Consider the following 21131-nt stretch of genomic DNA (forward strand, 5'->3'; position numbering starts at 1 on the left):
TTCTGGCCAACGTGATGTCCCGTGTGGACATTCCATATACCGATGTTGATTGCCACTTTCAGTGAAATTCGAATATTACCTTGGACAGTAGTCCACTTCTCACCAGCATCCTGAGTCCCTCATGCAGTATCTTGAATGTGCAACGTTGATCGATTTGGATCTATACAGTTTCATGCCCTATTTCCCCAGAAAGCTGGTTCTGGTCGCTTCGGCAGGGCGACCACCCTCCTCCTTTTGCAGCCGGGCTTGGGACTGTCCTTGGCGGAGTTGATACTTTGATGCAGCCATGAATCTGACTGATTTCTTTTCATTTTCAAAGGTTGATGCATCAGTTAAAGTCCTTAAAAAGCTCAGAAATAAAGAGAAAGGTTGGTTAAAGCAAAGAGAGGCACTGGCAGCATTTAAGACACTAAACAAGAGAAACAGATCAGAGAGCATCAGACTGAATAAGTGGAATAAAGTGAAACAGAGAACTAACGCTCCCTAAGAATGGAGCTGTCAGAGGAAGAGAGCAGCAAACTGAAAGTCTCTGTTAGCTGCAGAGCTCTGAAACTTCACACAGCTTTGGATGATAACATGGAGAAAGGATGTGGAGATTTTCACAGTTCTGCTAGAAATCATCTTCTAGTTATTGTGACTCAGATATGACTGATTATAGACGAGGACCAAAGAAGGTTTTTACTGAGATTTGAACTGACTTAGCTTAGCCTGTGTTTTAGCCACATGCTAAACAAACACATGTTCAGAAACTAGAAGATGTTACCTTTCAGATGAAGTCTCACACATGAACTTTGCTCCTACAGTTCATCTGCTGAAGCTTTTACATTTGGCTGGAAATCAAATAAAAACCAAAACAGCCACAAACATCAGACATGCTAACACTGTAACATTATTGGATGGAGCCCATTGAGACTGAACCACCATCATGAGTCTGACCTCTCACCTTTGACCTGTATCTACAGCACTGACCTCTGACTTTCAGCTTCACTTGTTTCTTCAGCAGGATGTTTCCCTCCCTGCTGTAGACGGTGCAGGTGTAGGTGGAGTTGTCTCTCTCTGTGGGGTATTTCAGGGTCAGACTGAGGTCTCCAGTTTTCAGCAGGTCTTCATTCATCTTCGTTCGGTCTCTGTAAGCCTGGTGCTGTTCTTCAGGCTGGTCAGAGCCGTTCTTATACACGTGGACCTTTGCATTGTTATCCTTCCACTCCACTTTAACATCTTCAGGCAGGTGAAGTGTGGTGTTGAGGGGCAGCTGGACAGACTCCACCCCTGAATCCACCTCCACCTGGGGGACTGAGAGGACAACAAAGCACAACATGAGCTTGGATGGAGACATTTGTGTTGACTCTAACAGGCTGAATGCTGCTGCTTCACTGGGAGCTCACTGTTAGATAGAAAGTGGTCAGTGTGAAGAGGAGACGCAGCAGAAAGATGAAGACTGACAGGAAGAAAGCAGTGAACAGACTGTTGGAGCTGCTGTTAGTGGGACAGGACTTTATTCAGTCTCTGAGGACCAGATTTGACTTGATGAAGCAGAGAAACACAGTCTGAGTGTTTCTGTCACACTCACTTCATCATACAGCTCAGTTTGACAACATTTGGAAGAATTTGATAGAAGCCTTCCTTTAGTAAAAGCAGCAATAAAACACCATGAAAACACCTCACTACACACAAAACTGCAGTACTGGCAAATTGGACATAAAGTATGAAAAGTCAAAGTACTTATTGTGCAGAAAAATGTTCCCATCAGTGTCTATGGATCAATATTACTGCTGCACATGTTTAAGGCTGAGCTCATTTCAAATCCTTTCTATTGTGTTGAATCTGCAGTAATGCATCATATTCTATAAAATCATATGTTTGTAGTGGCTGTCCTGTGAGGACCACGTATCTCTAAATAAACAGCTGTTAATGAGCTCACAAACACAGGCCTACAGCTGGATTTGAAAAAGTCCATTCAATAGAAAATCAACAATCACAGCTGGATTCAAAGGCTTGAGCTCTGTGTGACATGGTTACCTGTCAGTATCTACAGGGGGATTCAAATATGAAGGAAACATGAAGGTGGTGCATTAGAAAAACTGCTGCTTTCAAGTGCAGAGCAACAAACTATTTGAACTGATCCAACTTTATTAACACAGACAAAGATTTGTGGATCAGCTGCTGTTTGCTGCTATGGATATAATCCAGCTGATGTGGGAGAACTACATGTGACACTTTGATGCAGCCTGTATCTGTATCTACAGCACTGACCTTTGACTTTTAGCTCCACTTGTTTCATCATCAGCATGTTTCCCTCCCTGCTGTAGACGGTGCAGGTGTAGGTGGAGTTGTCTCCATCTGTGGGGTGTTTCAGGGTCAGACTGAGGTCTCCAGGTTCCAGTAAGTTTCTCTTCATCTTTGTTCGGTTCTTGTATTTATCGTCCTGTTCTTCAGGCTGGTCAGAGCCGTTCTTATATACGTGGACCTTCCTGTTGTTTTTGTCCTTCCACTCCACTTTAGCGTCTTTAGGCAGCCAAACTGTGGTTTTGCAGATCAGCAAGATACACTCCACCCCTGAATCCACCCCCACCTGGTAAACTGAGAGGACAACAAAGCACAACATGAGCTGTAGTGAAGGTTACTAATGGTCTCCTTATGACCTGTTACAGTGGACTTGTTCCTGTGCTTGTCCTGTTAGACCTCAGTGTAGACCACAACATTTTACTACAAACACTAGAACACACCAGAGTTATTAAAGGAAATTCACTGCAATGGTTTGAATCATATCTGATAGATTCCAGTTTGTTCACGTAAATGAGGAGTTTTCTTCAAAAAGAAAAACTAGGCATGGATTTCCAAAGATTTCTGTATTGGGACCATTTTTGCTGACATTATACTTGTAATAATATTAAAAAACAGCAAAATGCTGAAACAACACTTGGTTTACAACAATGTAATATCATTATAAATTATTCATGTTTCTGTTCACTTGTATTGGTTGTTTTCACATCTGCTGGCTTCTCTTGGAAAGAGATTTTATTCTTAGTACGACTTTTACGTGCATAAATAAAGTACACATGCTGCCTCTGTGTCAGATCAATGCAGTGAAGCACACACACTGTTTAGTAAAGTCATGTTGTGGAGCTGTTTCACTGATCAATGACTGAGTCTGAAGGAGGTTTTCTGACTTCTGGAACAAACCTGGAAGTTTCTCTTCAGCTCTCTGTATCAGCTGTTTGTAACTCTCAACTCTTTCAGCTTCTGGAACAAGTTTGTGTGAGCCGCAGTCAAGGAGCCACCAGAGGACACCTGCTAACCATCGGCATTATGGGTAGTGTAGTAGGAGATACTCACCTGGCTTGAAATAGTGCCGCAAATAGTATATGAGACCTCCAGAAACCACAAGAAGAACCAGAAGAACCAGGAGAGCTTTGGCCCAGGATGGAAACCGTTCTGTGGACCAATATAAAAATAATAACATGATTTCTGAACTCTGATATGCTGTTGTAACACTGACCCTTGATCTTTATCTACATGTCTGACCTTTGACCTGCAGCACTACTTTCTGTCTCAGGATGTCTTTGTCCCTGTAGATGGTGCAGATGTATCCTCCACTGTCTCTCTCTGTGGGGTATTTCAGGGTCAGACTGAGGTCTCCAGTTCTCAGCAGGTCTTTGTTCATTTTTCCGCGGCCGCAGTAAAGGTTGTCCAGCTGTTTCGGGTGATCACTATTGTTTGAATGCACTTGGGCCACCATCAGTTCAGGGTCAGAGTGAGTCCACTCCACTGTGGTGTCCTCAGCCAGGTCAGGTGTTGTTTTGCAGGGCAGGATCACAGACTCTGACCCTTCCTCCACCTTTACCTCCACCTGCTCGCCTGGGAGGACAGCAAAGCAAAAAATTACAATTGCATCTGCAAAGTATTCACTTGTTCCACATTTTGTTATTCCGACATTCATTCTCACCTCAAATTTCTACACACACAATACCTGGGATTCCCATGGTTCATTTACCTCACAATGACAGGGTACTGCTTTACATTAATGCAAATATATTAAAAATAAAAAATTAGAATAACATGTATTCGCAAACTTTGTTGAACTTTGGCAGCAATTAAAGCCTTCAGTCTTTCTCAGTATGATGCTGTAAGCTTGGCACCTATTTTTATGCAGTTTCTTTTTTCTTTTTTGCAGACCCTCTCAAGCACCATCAGGCTGAATGAGGAGTGTCAGTGCAAAGGCATTGTCTAACCTCTCCAGAGATGTTTGATTGGGTTCTTGCCTAGACTCTGGCTGAACCGCTGAAGAACAAAGACCACAAAGTGGTCCCAAACCATTCCTTTGTTATCTTGTCTCTATGTTTAGGATCATTTTCCTGTTGGAAGATATTATTGTCTGGCCTGTGAGCTGCTGGTTTTCCTGCACATGTAAGAATTTCTGGATCAAATCATCCAGATTTAGTAGATAGTAGACACCAATAAGATTCTATTTTCTTCTTTGGTGTTTCAGAGCAGTTCCATCTAGAAAACATTCTCACTATTTTATCATTTTTTTTTAGAACTAGAAAGATCTTTTCTGTGACTCTTTAGTTTGACCTCTGACCTTTATAATCACAGGTGTTGGGTTTCTTACCTTTGACATGCAGCTGTATGTCTGTCAGTTTCAGTTCATTTCTTTCATTTCCGATGGAGCAGGTGTAGGTGCCGCTATCAGTCTTTGTTGGTTTTCTCAGAGTGAGGCTGAAGTCTAAAGTGTCCAGAGCATCAGACCTCATTGATGTGCGCCCTCTGTAACGCTGGTTTTGCCCTTTAAGATCATCTGTTGCTTCTCGTTGTAGGTGGACAGATTTGGGGTTGAGATCATTGCGAGTCCACAGCACTGTGGGGTTTTCAGGTGTAAAACCTGAGTACTTGCAAGTCAACAGGACAGATAATTCCCCCTCATACACCTCTACCACTGTGGAGATGGCATGCTGGGAAACTGGAAGGAGACACAAGGACACACAACAAAAAAACACTTGTTATGTATATGCAGTGGATTCTTTCATTGGGTCTATATAAAGTGGTTGTAGAAAGTTGTAGAATATGTATCGTCAATCTCAGCCATGTTTTATGAAAAGTATTCAAACATGGATTTTTCTTATCCAACAAGCACTAACCATACTTGCCAACCTTGAGACCTCGGAATTAGGGAGACATTCAAAAGGGGGAGGGGGGATATGAAAATATGCTAAAAGTTTATTTTGCGACCCAAAAAGAGTAATAAGAATAGTATTAAAACTAAGTAGCTGCCTCCATTGTTGGAAACTGCCGGAAAATCAGGAGTGTATGGCGCTAACTGAAAGGACATCAAAGATGTTAAAGAAAACTGATGGATGTCAGAACAACACTCAGGTGAAAGGAGGAAACCATCTCTTATTTATATCTACATTTTGTTCAAAAATGAACATGAATGTTAGAACACATAAAAGTGTTACCAAGGACAATGTGACACACAACTGGCAACACAACCAAATTTTGTCCATGTCATTGGAGAGGTTTATTTTCAGTGATGGGAATAATGGTGTTCTAAGTAACGCCGTTACTTTTTTCAGTAACAGGTAATCTAACTAATTGCTATTCCTATCGTTACAACGCCGTTACAGTTACTAACAAGAAAATGCGGTGCGGTCAAGTTAATATTTTTCAACAAACAGAAGGGTGCAGCTGTGTTCAGCTTACCGCATCTTATATCAGTTGCAAGGAAGTAGCTGACTACCTAAGTAATCTGGATGCTACCGCTTTAAGCAGCTGTGCGCGCTCCCGTGGACGGTAATCACTTTCTGCCCGACAATCACTTTTTGGCACAACACCTGGAGCTAAGGGGGCAAAATAATCGCATCACATGACCACTTAAAGACAAAGCAACAAGGTGACATATACCAGTTTATAAATTGTGTTGATAGGCCACGTAAAACCAGAGTCACGATAAACAAGATATACGCGGCGATTTTTCCTCAATAGTTTCGTCACGTTTACTGTCTAAGGACAGCGCTAGCAAGTGTTGTGTTGGGCTCTTGAATAAACTCCCGCTCAAGCGATAACGTGGAGCAACAACAATCTTTTATTTTAGCTTACCCTCGTGCTTTTCACATACCACACATTTCCTGTCTAGTGGGTAAGTACTGCCGCCTAGTGGTGCATGCATGTATATCAATATAGATTACACCACATCCCCCTTACTGAAGTTAGGCTGGTACATTCTTTTGCTCTCCAAACAAAACATAACTGCATAATATTTTTTTTTCAATACAGACATACTCCAGCATTTCAGGAAACATAAACTCGGTATTTTCACAAACACTATCTTTTCTCTTGTAACACATGTCAAACCGTTTTCCTTTTTGAACATGCTATTCTCAAAAACAAAACTTAGCATTTCAAAATACACCTTTTCCCTTTCCAAACAATTAGCTTCACAGATCAAGTCTTTTTGGTTTAATCACTTCCCTACCAGACCGGGTTCTAACCACACCTGGTGTATGGGGTGCGCTTGGCTCAGAAACAGTCTCTGTAGGGGTGGACTGGATCTGTTCTGCTTCGGTTTGAGTCTCTGTTTGTGGGATCGGCACAAGATGACTGCGTTTCCTTCTGATTGTCCCTTGGGGTCCACTGATGATGTACGATTGTGGAGTTGGGTGGACTGATGTCACTGTGCCTTGTGCTTTTGCATCCGTGATCCAGACTGGTTGCCCTGGCAACAATTTATCCAGTTCTCTTGTTCTATGTCTTTTGTTAAAACATTCGGTTTGTCTCAGCCTTTTCTCTCTCTCAGAACGACAAATCTGCTGAAAATCAGGCAAACATGGCTCTAAGGTTTCAGGAAGCATTGGCAAAGTAGTACGAAGCCTGCGCGCCATGAGAAGTTGAGCCAGGCTGTAGCCATTCGCCAGTGCTGTTGTTCTGTATGCCAGCAATGCCTTGTATGGATCGCTGGCTTTTTTGAGGAGATTTTTGATGGTCTGGACTAGGGCTGCACGATTAATCGTTAGAAAATCGCGATCTCGATTCATACTTATGTGCGATCTCATTTCCAAATGACAACGATTAAAAAAAAAAAAAAAAAAAGACGACGACGATTGTACCGCATTTTGATCCGGGACGTAATCTGCATGAAAACAAGCGCTCACTCTTCCTGCTCAACAAATGACAAGGGCGGAGCCTTATACCACGTGATACAGAAGCTGTGCCTGTGATGCTCAAATTGGCAGGAAAAAAACAACGGAGAACACGTCAGGGATGACGAGGAAGTGACGGGAGAAAATCCGTCTGGGTCAACCACCCAAACATCAATAACGGGAACCTTATACAGCGCTTCCCTATACACGTCGAACTCCCGCAGGCACAAAGAAATTACGGAGGCTATTAATTATCACCTGGCTAAAGATATGGCTCCCATCAACACCGTGCAAAATGAGGGATTTAGGAAAATGATCAATACCTAGACAAACGCTACACAGTGCCGTCCCGCAACTATTTTTCTATTGTTGCACTACCTGCTCTATACACGCAGTGTCGAGCAACGGTGGAGACGGAATTACAAGCAGTACAACATTTTGCGGGAACGACAAAATGTGAGGCATTTATTGTTTTTATGTTTATTTATTGTTTTTATGTTTATTTGTTTTTATGTTCAGTCTCAACTGTTACGAAGTTGATGTGCAGTTAATAAGTGCAATAAATATTTATATTGGAAAAGAAAATCGTGAGAGAATCGTGATCTCAATTCTAAGCAAAAAAATCGTGCAGCCCTAGTCTGGACGCCTCTCTCCGCCTCGCCGTTGCTCTGCGGATACCTGGGACTACTGGCGACATGCTCAAAACAGTAGTATGAACAAATCAGCTCCTAAATTCTGCCACGGCCTCTCAGGTAAACATGTGGGCATAAGAGGTTCCCTCACGTTAACTCTCTCCTGTATGCACAGCCTGCACTTAAGGACAAGTTCACTGACCTGATTAGTCAGTAAATAGTTTTTAAAGGTAAAATGTGGAGGGAAAATCAAAAGTAGTTAAAATGGCCAATTATACCCTGGACCCCAGAGGGTTAAACGTTTTTTTAAAGTAACGCAATAGTTACTTTTCAAGTAATTAATCACTTTTAGGATCTTGTAACTCAGTTACTAACTCGGTTACTTATTTTTGAAGAAGTAACTATAATAATTACTTTTTCAAAGTAACTTGCCCAACTCTATTTTCTTCTTTTTTGCCATAGTCGTTAATCCTGTCAAACGTCACTACACTCTGGCAGGTTTGTGGTTCTATCAGTAAGAAACAGACGTCTGGAACACACAGATAGTTCGTCTTAAACAGATATGAACTCAGCTGCAACCCTGTGACCGCCCTGCATGAAGTCCCAGAGGGAGTTATAAGCAATAAAGTCAAGTACAGTCAGTTTACATCCAGTAAACTCATGTTACAGACTTTATGTTGTCTAAAAGCACAAACAGCTGTGTCGTTGTGTTTGCATTCAAAGAGCGCTCTTACCGAGTACGAGGAGCAGGAGTGGCAGCAACATCTTCATCTCCAGTTAAAGTCCTGATAACAACAACACACAGCTGCTGCTGCACTAAAGGTTTGGTGTTCTTAAGATAACCTGATCATTTTCTGTTGATCCTTCAAAATAAAATATATTTTTTACCACAAATGACAGAATTAAATTTAGAGGAGAAACAACATGTACCGTCTACAGGGCTGTTTGCTGCTCTATGGGATTAATATTTTGTTCGCATTTGAAACTTAAATTTAACATTTACAAAACTGACAGTAGGATTTTAAGCTTTGTCAAAACATTTTCATAAATTTACATCATTTTGTACTTGAGGTTTCCTTCTTCACACCTGCAGCGAGGATGTGCGATACTGTTTGAGTCACTTGTTGTTACGGTCCTGGGCCTATGGCCCAGTGTTTTTGATTTTGTATTATTGTTTATTGGTCTGTTTTCTTCTATTGTTCATGGTTATGAGTGTTTTGGTGTCTGTTTTGTATTTCCGAGCTTGTGGATTCCTTTGCCACTTATGTCACTCTGGTCCCTGTACTGCAGGGGTCCCCAATCTGAGTCCACGAGGGCTGGTGTCCCTGCAGGTTTTATCTCACCCTGGGTCAACACACCTGAATCACACAAGTAGTTCATTACCAGGCCTCTGGAGAACTTGAAGACATGTTGAGAAGGTAATTTAGCCATTTAAATCAGCTGTGATGGATCAAGGACGCATCTAAAACTGGCATTCGTGGACTGGGATTGGTGACTCCTGCTTTATAGAGTTAAGCACAGTCACTACATGACAGAACACAAGCTTAATCGCTCTTACACAGTACACTTGTGAGATGTTAGAATGCTTTTTTTATTTTAGCACTGTGTTAGTATTGTCTTTGAGTTCAGTCTGTGGATTTCCTGTTTTACTTTGAAGGTCTTGTCTTATGTGAGTGTATTCTGCTTTGCTTTGTCTTGTCTAGCCTAATAAGTTCTAGCTGTGTGCCCACCTGTTCCTGGTTTCCTCATCTGCCTACCAGTGTATTTTAGTCCCTGTCAGTCAGTACTTCTTGTTGTGTCATTAGCGTCAGTTCTCACAGTTCTTAGGTCCGTACAAAGACAGACTTGACAAAAAGGCAAAAAAAAGTTCGAGGAAAAAAATCAGAGTGAAAGGGTTAGACCCATACAAGCATACAGAGTGGAGTAAGGATGTTAGCATGTTGCCCAACTTTCATCATGCACATATTTATTATTATATGGTCCTAAGCAGTGATGGGAATAACGGCGTTACAAGTAATGGCGTTACTAACGCCGTTACTTTTTTCAGTAACGAGTAATCTAACTAATTACTATTCCTATCGTTACAACGCCGTTACAGTTACTAACAAGAAAACGCGGTCCGTTACTATTTTTCAACAAAGAGACGGTTGAAGCTGTGTTCAGCTTACCGCATCTTATATCAGTTGCACGGAAGTAGCTGACTACGTAAGTAATCTGGGCGCTACAGCTTTAAGCAGCTGCGCGCTCCCGCGGACGGCAATCACGATCACTGTCTAGCACAACACCTGGAGCTCAGGGGGCAAAACAATCGCATGAGTGCTGCTGTTTGACTGAGGAAGAATAAAGTAGTCGTGGTAAGTCAGTCACATGACCACTTAAAGACAAAGCAACAAGGTGCCAGTTTTTAAATTGTGTTGATAGGCCACGTAAAACCAGAGTCATGATACACAATAAATACGCGGCGTTTTTTCCTCAATAGTTTTGTCACGTTAGCGCTAGCAAGCACTCTCTGCTTATGAGCAAAAAAACAAAACAAAACGAAGTTTTAGGAGTGACGTCGAGAGAGAGAGAGAGAGAGAGAGAGAGCAGAAAAAGAGAGAGAGCGAGTTTTGAGATGTGAGATTTGTGACGTTTAGCGTGTTTGGAATGTGTAGTTCATGTGTTGTCTTGTGTAGTTAGTGTGTTGTCTTGTGTAGTTAGTGTGTAGTGTTGTGGATAGTTTTGTGTTGTGTGTCAGAACAATGAGGCGACTGCTGTCTCCAGGTAGAAACAGCAGTGATACACCTGCTGCTGTCAGACCTGCAGGTATCAGGCTGTGATGTTTTCCTTTATAGTGGACAGAAATTATGTTTTGGAGTGGCACAAATAATTTGTGTGGCATCTTATTGAAGAACAGCTGATTGTTCTGTAAATAGTTTGAAATGGTTATTTAAAAAAAGGGTAAAAGGTAAATGGATGCAAATAACTTTGTTGTTTGCAAAACTTGTGCATAGGATTTTAAAATTGACAATTTATATTTGCATTTGAAGTTATGAAATATGATTCATTAAACATGTTTATGGTTGTTACAGTAAAAATATAACTTTTTCTACTGTGATTTTATGTTTCTTGTCTGATTTTAGATCAATTCTGGTTATACAGTATGACAAAATGAGAACATAACTGTAAATTCAGGCACGTGAGGTTGTGCTAAAAAGAATGATACCAAACAAGGCAAAGCAAATCGTTTTTAAAGGTAAAATGTGGAGAGAAAATCAAGAGTAGTAAAAAAATGGCCAATTATACCCTGGACCCCAGAGGGTTAAACGTTCTTTGTTTTTTTTTAAAGTAATGCAATAGTTACTTTTCCAAGTAATTAATTACTTTTAGAATATTGTAACTCAGTTACTAACTCAGTTACTTTTTTGAAGAAGTAACTAGTAACTATAATTGAATTACTTTTTCAAAGTAACTTGCCCAACACTGGTCCTAAGTGTGAGTGCATACACTCACAAAATGTTTAGTAACTTCAGATCCCAGCAACAAGCCCAGCTCCAGTTTACTTTGGTGTATCTATTTTCTGAAACGGACTTCATTTCATTAAAATGTTTTCTTTGTCTCCTGTACAGGCCAACGCAATCTAGTTGTCTTTTGTAGTATTACACCACATTTTCAGATCCAATAGAAATAAAATGAGTGTTTCGTAATTCATTCAATTTATTGTCTTGATTTAAAACTGGCATTATTGTTTCATTCTATTATAGAATCTTACAAGATAGAAGCAAATTTGTATTCCATTGTGCTTTATTAGCTGCTTCAGTAAAAAACAAATCAACAATGCCAAAAAAAAGAAATTGCAAGACAACATACTGGAAAACAGTTATTCATCAACTGATTGCTTCAATACAACCCTTGGGCACATATATGCGGACGTTTCGTGGCTGTTTTGATCTCGCTCTCTCTCTTAACCGATCAAATCTCGCTGTGGTAGCAGCTTTAAACTCGGTTTGACCCAGGTTGATAGAGGGTGCCCAGTCTGGATCGCATTCCAGCATTTTGTAGGCTGGTTTTCCTACAAAACACAACAAACATTAGCCCGCAAAGCAAGAGTGAACAAAGCAGTATAGTGCAACAAATTCAAATCAATATAAGACTTATTTGTAACCTACATCAACAATTATGTTATGATAAATTATGTAATAATGACAACAGAAGACTTACCTTTGTGCAAATGCTTGGAGCAGACTAACATGTGAGCTGGAGTGTTCTGGAACGTTATATTTGGTCTTCGAATGGCTGCAATCCAGGCCATCTGTCGGCTCTTTGTTTCTTCAGAAACATGGCTTGAACAATTTCTCTTCTACGACGGAATCTGATAAAAACCGATCTCTTTACCCGTCGGCTTCTCGTGGCTGTCATGCGACCGGCTGTTGCAGTTAATAATACAACAGCTTCTTGCCATTTTTTGTGTCTCTGTTTATTACTGTGGGACTGTTTTCATGTGAAAGCCTGCGTGCGCTAGTACCACTTGCCACTCGTACCTAAAATCCTTTGCGGTTTTACCCCGGAAACAACATCCCATTTTCCAGCTCTGATGGAGATTATGTATAGGAATTTCAGGAGCGGGACCACTCCTCCAAACACGCTCCTTCCAGGTGTCATCTATATAGGTTCCCCCAGTCCTACAAGCTGTTAATTCCTGTTTACGTGCCCCACCCTCCCTCCATGTTCTCAATTCTTTAAATTCTTCACTCCTATTTAGTACATGGGGATCTGCCAGGCCCGGGAGCTCTCGCCAGTCCCCTTCAAGGCCTTCCCCAAGCTGTGAGCTCGGTACACTCTTGTTTAACCAATCACTTTCATTCCACTTTGACCTGTGACAAACTGATGCGTTCATCTCTGTTACAGTGTTGCGTTAGACTGCTATATTTTTGTGTTCTTTATGTTGTAGATTTTCACGTCTCTGGAATAGTTGGCAGTAATAAGGATGATTTTTTGTAAAATCATATTGACATCACCCGTGAATTATTCGTAGATGACTGTTGGATTAGTTTGATGCTGCATCCTCTCTGCATCGAATCATGTCTGTTATTAATCTCTGTCTCTCTTCCACAGCATGTCTTTCATCCTGTTTTCCTTCTTTCACCCCAACCGGTCGCAGCAGATGGCCCCGCCCCTCCCTGAGCCTGGTTCTGCCGCAGGTTTCTTCCTGTTAAAAGGGAGTTTTTCCTTCCCACTGTCGCCAAAGTGCTTGCTCATAGGGGGTCATATGATTGTTGGGTTTTTCTCTGTATCTATTATTGTGCGATCTACTGTACAATATAAAGCGCCTTGAGGCGATTTTTGTTGTGATTTGGCGCTATATAAATAAAATTGAATTGAATTGAATTTTATGTGTTTATACGTAGGTCACTCTGATTATTGAACAAAAACCCAAAGATCAGATGTTAATCGAATTTCTTTGCTCTCTCTCCTCCTTAAAAATGTGTTTAATGTTAGCTATAATTCAGAATAGGCGACTGAAACACGTAGGACACTGTGGAATTACAGGGATTATTTTACATAACCATCATCTTATCATTGCATTAATTATCATTTCATCAAAGTGTTTATTGAAGCTGCTGGCATTATGTTAATCAAATATTAACATGTTTATTACAGGTGCAGTTATAACTACTTTAAAATGATTGAGTTAAATATATGTATCATAACTCATATGCTGAGTATATTGTTATAGTAAAATAGTAGCTGAGCAAAGGCCTGAATGTATTCAGCTTCTTGTGGTATTTGAGTTTGCTTAGTTACAGGTGACGGAAGGATGTCCAGCCCATGGTGACCTCAAAGGCCTTAGATCATCACCATATTCTTAAGAGGATGCCAGAAAGAGGAACCTCTATGTTGCAGTTAATTCTTAAAATACATGAATGTTCTGTACATGCAAATTATGTGCTTGTAAACGCAAGAAGGGGCGTTACAATACCCTGATGTTATAAAAGCAATCTAGAGTGTATTTTGGGTAGAGATGTACAACTGTTCTGCAGTTTGCACCTCTCCACGCTGCGTGTATTCATTAAAATCAATTGTTTGATTGACCTCTTCTGGACCATCATTGTTTTACTCTCATCCTCAATTTCGGACCCGCAACAACACATACAAACATCAGAAAATAAAAACTCGATAAATATAACCTCAGTAAAAGAAGTCAGTGTCAGCAGGGGATATGGCAGCTGTGTACCGGGGCCTGCGCTTTGTCGGTGGTAATAAAAGCTCGATTGCTTGTGAGGCGAGCGGGTCTATTCCACGCTTTGCCGTGAGACAGGGCTGGGCAGAGATCTCCGAAATCATCGAAGCACTTTTGCAAAGAGGCTCTATCTTGACAAACCGACCAGATATCTGAAGATTAAACCACTACATTCTCAGCTAAAAAATATTAAAATGGTATTTGGTGACACACAAACAGGGTTTTTTAAAGTTCAGTTCTGTTAGTTTCAACATGCTGGTTGTTGTGTGCTAAAAACAATGGCCACCAGGCCAAAGCAATGGTTTTGACTCGATCAGCGTTAACCCCGCCCCCTGAGTTTGATGGGTGAGGTTGACAGATAAATTATTTCATGGTGAGACCTGAAGGAGTCAACTGTGCCAAAATGAATTAATTAAATACACCATTAAATAATTATTTAAATATGGCAATAATGAATGAAAATGTGAAATAAATTAATAATTAATTAAATGTGTCAAAAATATTTATTAATTATTTAATTCCCATTTTAATTAGTTAATGACATATTTAATTAATTAGTTAATGGTGTATTTAATTAATTCATTATGTCAGTCCTGGCATTCCCTACAGGTGATCCGTGTGGGACTAAAAAGCTCTGATAACGTCCATCCAGCAGCTGATAACAGGGACATTTGGTGCCATGTCAGAGCTGCACAGTCAATCATCAGTTTGGCTCTTTAGTTTGAAGAGTTCAAAGCAGCAGCAGAGAATCTAAAGTGTGTCACACAGCACCAAGTTTCCTTTGGTCACATATGAAATGTGAGTCAGAGCTTCAGCTACACAACAACACACACACAGCAGCTGATTGTAACATGAGCTCATCTGAAAGCCACCAAGAAGAATCCAGTGATTTGAAAGTTGCTGGATTTGGATTGTTAGTTTGATCTGAATCAGAATCCAGTGTTTGATGGAAATCTCCTCCTGCTGCACTTCAACACATTAAAGAGAGAGAGATGATGATGAGAGCAGAGAGAGGAAGGTGTACTTACCGTGCAGGAGGATCACAAACACCACAAACATCTTCATGTTCCTGTCAAACTCAGAGACTCTTTAAAAGCCCTTCAGGACATCAGCTCACAGCAGCTCTCACTTTCCTCTGCTGATCATCTACTGACACTCTCACACTGCTTCACAGACAGGACATGAGGCTGACTGCTACAGTACCCACTGTGACCATGTCACTGCTGATCCACAGAGTTAAATCAAAGTCTGTGAGGAAAAGTGTGAGCAGACGGCTCAATAAGGTGTGTCGCAGATCATTTACAGCCCGACTCGACCAAACTTCAGCAAAGCAGCAATAAAATGTGAACTTTGCTAAGAAACAAAATAAACTTGTTAATGTGCAAATTTGGTTCTTGAATGACAAGTTTACAGTTTCAGGTCGGTGTTACAGTCTGTATGTAGAGAATAATACAGACATAAAGTTTGATTCTATATAGATCATAGATCAGTGTTTATACTAGTATCCTGGTGACTTTCTCATCACTCATGTGATGACTGAACTTTGACCTTCACACAGAAACTTAAACTCAGATCAGCTGAACCTGCAGTTGAACAGGTCGGGACTTCCTGTAAGATCTGATCCTGAAGGTTTTACTCTCTGATGGGTTCACTTCAGCTTTTCAACTTTTTACAGTCAAAGCCTATAAAACACTCAACACTTATTTAATGACAATAAATGAAGAGCCTGACCATGAGCGCCCCTGTGTAAATGTCTTTAATTCCAGATCAGTTAATATGATGCTGTTAATGAAACACTTTGATTGATCCTAGCAGAGGGTAAAATAAATGATTAACTTCTACAGTTCATGACAGATGGACTCTGAACTCTGGACTTTATTTCAAGAACATATTGGCTGCTGTGTTAACGACAAAGAGATTTTTACAGCCTCCAGAATGTCTTTTCTGAGTGTGACAGAAAGATGCTGCTCTAACAGCACACATGCTAACACTGATATGAATGAATGATGACCATGAAGTTCAGGTTTATTCTAAAATATTCTCTCTGTAATTAAACTGTAAAACAGGAGATAATAAAATTGTAAAATCACACAGAAGGATCAATGATTTTGAATAGATCAAAAGTGCCCAGCAGCACCCCCATGTGGTCACTCATGACTCTGTATTTCTTTGAAATTTTTCTACCCATTAAAATGATGAACATTCCCAGTGAATGTTCTTATAGTTCATGGTTTTCAGTGTTCCCCCCTTGGGCTTTTGTGTACCTTTTCATTCCTAACATCCTTATAATGAAAACCTCACTTTAAGTTTGCCTTTTGGCTGCCTCCATACTTATTCAGAATTACTTGAGCTCACATTGTAGCCAGGTACATCACAGAAAATCTTGTAGCAGATGGGAGATGTTTGGCTTTAAATGTGTTTTTTTTCTCCCCCTGAACTATCTTCAGTGCAACCAAACAGCAAATAAAAAGAAAGAGAGCAGTATCTATCAACAGCACTGTCCTCTGACTTTCAGCTGTATATCACTTATAAACATAAAGAAAAATATTCATTTTTCTTTGTCTAGAATAAATCAGTGCACTAAAACATCATTCCAACATAGCCACTTGCTCATTTCCTCTATCGTGTGTGTGCCTCTCTGTGACATAAGCTAAACATCTAGCTAGCTAGCTCGTCATGTCTCAGTCTAAACTGTACACTCAAAAATACAGGAAAGAGTGGGAATCAAACCTTGAAATTAAGGGCTGGTTGAAGCAGTTTATTGGAGATGATACACATGCATACTGCCTGTATTGCAAGGTGGATTTCTATGCCAAACTGAGTGATGTGAAAAAACACATGCTAACACAAAAACATACTCCAAAGGCAAAGCATTATAACAGTTCCACCCAAATGAAACTGCAGTTTCTTACTGAAAAAACAGACTCTTCAAAAAAGGCCAAAGCCACCATGGCATTAGCTATCGCTGAACACAGTTCCATGCTGGCATGTGATCATATTGGAGAGGCATGTAGAGCTGCTTTCTCAGACTCCACTGCTGCCACCCATTTCAAAATGCACAGGACAAACTGCACAGAAATGATTAATGGTGTTCTGGCACCATACTTTCTGAAAAAGTCGGTTGCAGATGTGATCAGCGTTTCTCGATGAGTCCACAGATATAAGTGTTTCTAAATATCTCGGGGTTGTCATAAGGTACTTTAGTGACACCAAGCAGACAATTGTGTCCACTTTTCTAGGGCTTGTTGAGTTGGAGGGAGGAGATGCCAGATCTATAGCTCGTGTTGTTGTGGGTTTCCTTGAGAAGTGTTGTCTTAAAAAAGACAATCTCTTGGGGATAGGAACCGACAATGCATCTGTGATGACAGGGATTAACAATGGGGTCCATAAAGTGCTGAAGGAGGAGTATGGCCTCAAAGATCTTGTTCTTATTCGCTGTGTATGCCACTCTCTGCAGCTTGCTGTAAGTCATGCTTCCTATGACACCATACCCCGTAGTGTGGAGTACTTGGTACGAGAGACTTATAACTGGTTTTCAGTGTCTGCAAAGCGCAGGGAGGCCTACAAGGCCATTTATGAGACTATCAACTGTGGGGAGAAACCTTTACAGATAACCAAGGTGTGTGCTACATGCTGGCTCTCCATTGAACCTGTGGTTTCACGCATTTTGGACCAGGGGGATGAGCTTAGGCTGCATTTTGCAGTGACCAAGTCCAGTGAACACTGCTACATGGCTGAAGTTTTATACTCCATGTACAATGACCCTCAAAATATCTTGTACATGACTTTTCTGAAGTCAGCACTGGGAGACGTACAGACCGCCTTCAAAGCTTTTGAAGGAGAACATGTAGATCCTCTTAAACTACTTTACAGCTTGGTTAGCCTAATCAAGTCTGTGAGCAGCAGGGTGCTGAATCCACTGGCAAATGTTGATGTACTCAAAGAGCCAGTAGAGGGATACATCAGTTCCAAACCATACCTTGGTTACCTTTTTGAGTCAAAAGCAGCTGTGTTGCACCTTGCGCCTGAGGATGAAAAAAAGAAAAGCGGTGTTAGCCTTTACCATATCCCGCACTAATGAGTTGAGGGTGAGACTGCTGGACAATACTGAAGCATTGCAGTACATGTCAGTTTTCAATGTGGAGCAAACTCTAAAGCACAACACGAGCCCTGGAGAAATAGAAAAAATTGATAAACTCCTTGGCTTCTCCCCTGAAGCGATAGATAAGATTGTCCACCAATGGCGCACCATCCATCTTAGTAAATGGAATGAGACAAAAAACACAATGGACTTCTGGAGTGAGATTTGGAAGTACAGGGAGCTGATATCAACCCATTTCAAGAACTTGCAATGGCTGCTGTGTCTGTGTTGTCCTTGCCCCATTTAAATGTTGAAGTTGAGAGAGTATTCAGCCAGATGAGTGTGGTAAAAAGCAAACTTAGAAATCGGATGTTCTTGCAGAGCTTTCTCCATCGTGTACATCCGATATGGACTTAAGCCAGTCGCATTGCCACTGTTTATTTCTACTGTCTGTTTTTGGTCCATTTAGATTGCTAATGTAGTTTGTTAACAACATTATGGTTTAAAATGTTCCTGTTTTATAAGAATTTTCATGAGAATTTGCATAATTATGATTAAGGAACTGACCTCACAGCCCATTGTTCCTTCAGTGGGCTGGTTTCAGTCATTATGCAAATGTACTGTTTATAAAGGTTGGGGAAACCTGCAGTCAGCTGAGACTGAAGAAGTCACTTGGATGAGTGACGAAACGTTTCTCCCACAAAACGCCACGTCCAGATGAACAGATTCAACTTTTGGAGATTCTTTTAGCCTTATTCTTGTGTGGTTTAAAACTACTTGAAAAAGGAAAAAAAAAAAAAAAGTAACTCCGGCAGAGTGCCTATTTTGGGTCACTTTTGCTGGGGTGGGAATTACGATATTAAAACAACAATTGCTAAAAGAAATGTAACTTGTAAATATAAATGCCTAAATGCATTTAGGATGTTTTTTACTCACTTATTTCTCTCTCCTACAGCGTAGTTTACAAGCATGACCAATTATGCAAATTAGGCGATGACATCATTTAGCTACTTCTAGCGACTTTTAGGACAGCCAATAGCAATTTTCCTTACTGAGGAGTTGGCAACACTGATCTGAGAAAGCAAGACGGAGACAGCGAGACCAAGACAAGACCGAGACCAAAGTCCGTCGAGACCAAGACAAGACCAAGACCACGTAAAAGTGGTCTCGAGGCATCCAACTCTACCTTGTACCTGACCATTTTCATAGGAATGTTTTTGTTAAGCCATTGAACTTTGACCTATGAACCATTCAAACATAAATAAGGCACAAAAAGCAGTCTGTCACAAAAACACATTGTTTGTTGCCATTTCTTTAGTCGGATCTACGAACAGTGCTAAAGGTAATGCAGCCTGACAGCAATAGAAGAGCATCTTTCTCCGACATGTTGATCCACAAAGAGCCATTGGCTGAAAACCTGGCATTTCTCATTTTGGTGTGCAGTGTGTCCCAGGGCTGGACTGGGACAAAAAATCGGCCTGGTAGTAAATGAGAACTGAAGCACGGAGGTTAGTGTTTTTATCTTTTAAATTTTTAAACCTTTGTGTTTTTTATTGTTATCATACTTATTTTTCTACTTTTTCTGGTGCATTTGCTCCTGATTCAAAGACTGGGGATTGTCCACATTGAAGATGTCCAATCAGAGAGACCATCAGCTGCCTTATGGTGGAACATCGGCCTTCATGTTTTGCTTTTGTCAACCTTTTACCTGTGTTAACCTTGTGCTTCGTGTGCCTACAGTCATCCATGCCCACATCATGTCTATATTGAGTCCATCCTTTCATGACCAGGTGTGGACATTTATACGGCGTCCAACCATGACCCAACCTGGACGGCAACATGACGTTCAACATTTGAACTTTGAACTGGGTAATTTTTAGATGTTAATTGGACGTCTATGAAAGGTGCAGGAAATTTACATGATTAATAAGTAATTCTTTTTTCTTTTTTTTTCTTACAAATATCAGTGACTCATGAGAATACAGATTATTTATAAACACACACGATCTGCTATGTGTTAGCCTATTGATTTTTTCAGTGTGTGTTCCTGTTTTTATTTAACTTGTTTATTTATTTCACTTAATCACCTTATTTGTTTGTAACCAGATTAAAAATGTGATTGATTTAAATGTGTTGAAATAGTAAAAACATTGAAACCATGTTAAAATGTAAAATAATAATGTTTAAAGTATTCAGACAAATTTTTAAATGCCTTTTAAAAGGAGTGTTTAACAAGTGTAAACAAGCATTTGCATTATGTATGGTTCATTTTTACAAGTTTCCTTTTTTATTGTGAAATGCTTCTGAGAGGAAGTGACTGTGGTTGTGATCTGTGATAGGTTTGGAGCTTGAACCTATTCGCTGGAACGTTGAAGGCAATGTAATTACACAGCAAGCAAGACACGAGTAGGCAACATTCTTTATGTTTCACGTGCACGGGAGAGAACTGGAAAGGCGCCGTTCCTTCGCTTGACCCCAGTTGCTCTCGTCCGCTCCCCCGTAACACTGCTCTTTATTGTGGTTACATGAATATGCATAGGTACATTAACATATGACATCTTACATAGGTATACATGTGAACAAAGAATACCTTGTGTGTGTGTCTATGTGTGTATATGTGTGGGGTCAAGATGTGACCCCTTGAAGACTCCCCAAAGCTGGTGCCAGGAGTCTAGCGGTCCATCTAAACAAAAGGCTCTTATGCTTAACCAGATACAGAGAAGGTGTCCTCCTATACCATAAAACAATAAGACAAGGTACGGCCTCTCCCACGCTCCCAGAGTGCTCTGGAATGCACACAACGTGTCTCTGCAGACTACTAAGGATCAAACCTCCTATCATTACACAATCGATTATGTACTTCTAAGCATGTGGCATAAATATTTCTAAGCATAAATGACAATCAACATTACAAAAACCTAACAATCGGTGACTGGAAGTTTGTGCCAGTGTGTATGAACTGGACTATCTCCTCGACAGTCTCTGTGGATGTTCATATTTTAAAAAACTGTCTGTGAGAAGCTCAAGACGTTTCTTCTCCACATCCAGCGAGCAGCTGCTCA

General features: G+C 40.6%; 1 protein-coding gene across 2 annotated transcripts; it reads right to left on the minus strand.

Moving 5' to 3' along the window:
• Nucleotides 1-318: 318 nt before the first annotated feature.
• On the minus strand, nucleotides 319-15154 carry LOC120438543. 2 transcript variants are annotated; one of them, XM_039608926.1, is made up of 6 exons: nucleotides 8503-8595; nucleotides 4613-4960; nucleotides 3526-3858; nucleotides 3337-3435; nucleotides 2254-2580; nucleotides 319-1293 (listed from the first exon to the last, which is right to left on the minus strand). In XM_039608926.1, exons 1-6 carry the CDS (start codon nucleotides 8537-8539, stop codon nucleotides 890-892), a joined length of 1548 nt encoding a protein of 515 aa, XP_039464860.1. In that variant the 5' UTR covers nucleotides 8540-8595; the 3' UTR covers nucleotides 319-889. The 2 variants fall into 2 exon arrangements, with proteins under 2 accessions (XP_039464860.1, XP_039464861.1); XM_039608927.1 differs by lacking the exon at nucleotides 8503-8595 and adding an exon at nucleotides 15017-15154 and having other exon boundaries at nucleotides 323-1293.
• Between the last annotated feature and the right edge of the window lie 5977 nt (nucleotides 15155-21131).

This window comes from Oreochromis aureus, linkage group 3, assembly GCF_013358895.1.
Source record: "Oreochromis aureus strain Israel breed Guangdong linkage group 3, ZZ_aureus, whole genome shotgun sequence".
Lineage (NCBI taxonomy): Eukaryota > Metazoa > Chordata > Actinopteri > Cichliformes > Cichlidae > Oreochromis > Oreochromis aureus.

Bases quoted from the DNA above. Each gene is read 5' to 3' on its own strand.
- LOC120438543 (XM_039608926.1), bottom strand. From the start codon at position 8,539: ATGAAGATGTTGCTGCCACTCCTGCTCCTCGTACTCG. The intron at 2,581-3,336 runs GTGAGTATCTCC...TTGTCCTCTCAG, and splicing joins GCGGCACTATTTCAAGCCAG to TTTACCAGGTGGGGGTGGAT. The intron at 1,294-2,253 runs GTCAGTGCTGTA...TTGTCCTCTCAG, and splicing joins AGTGGAGCTAAAAGTCAAAG to TCCCCCAGGTGGAGGTGGAT.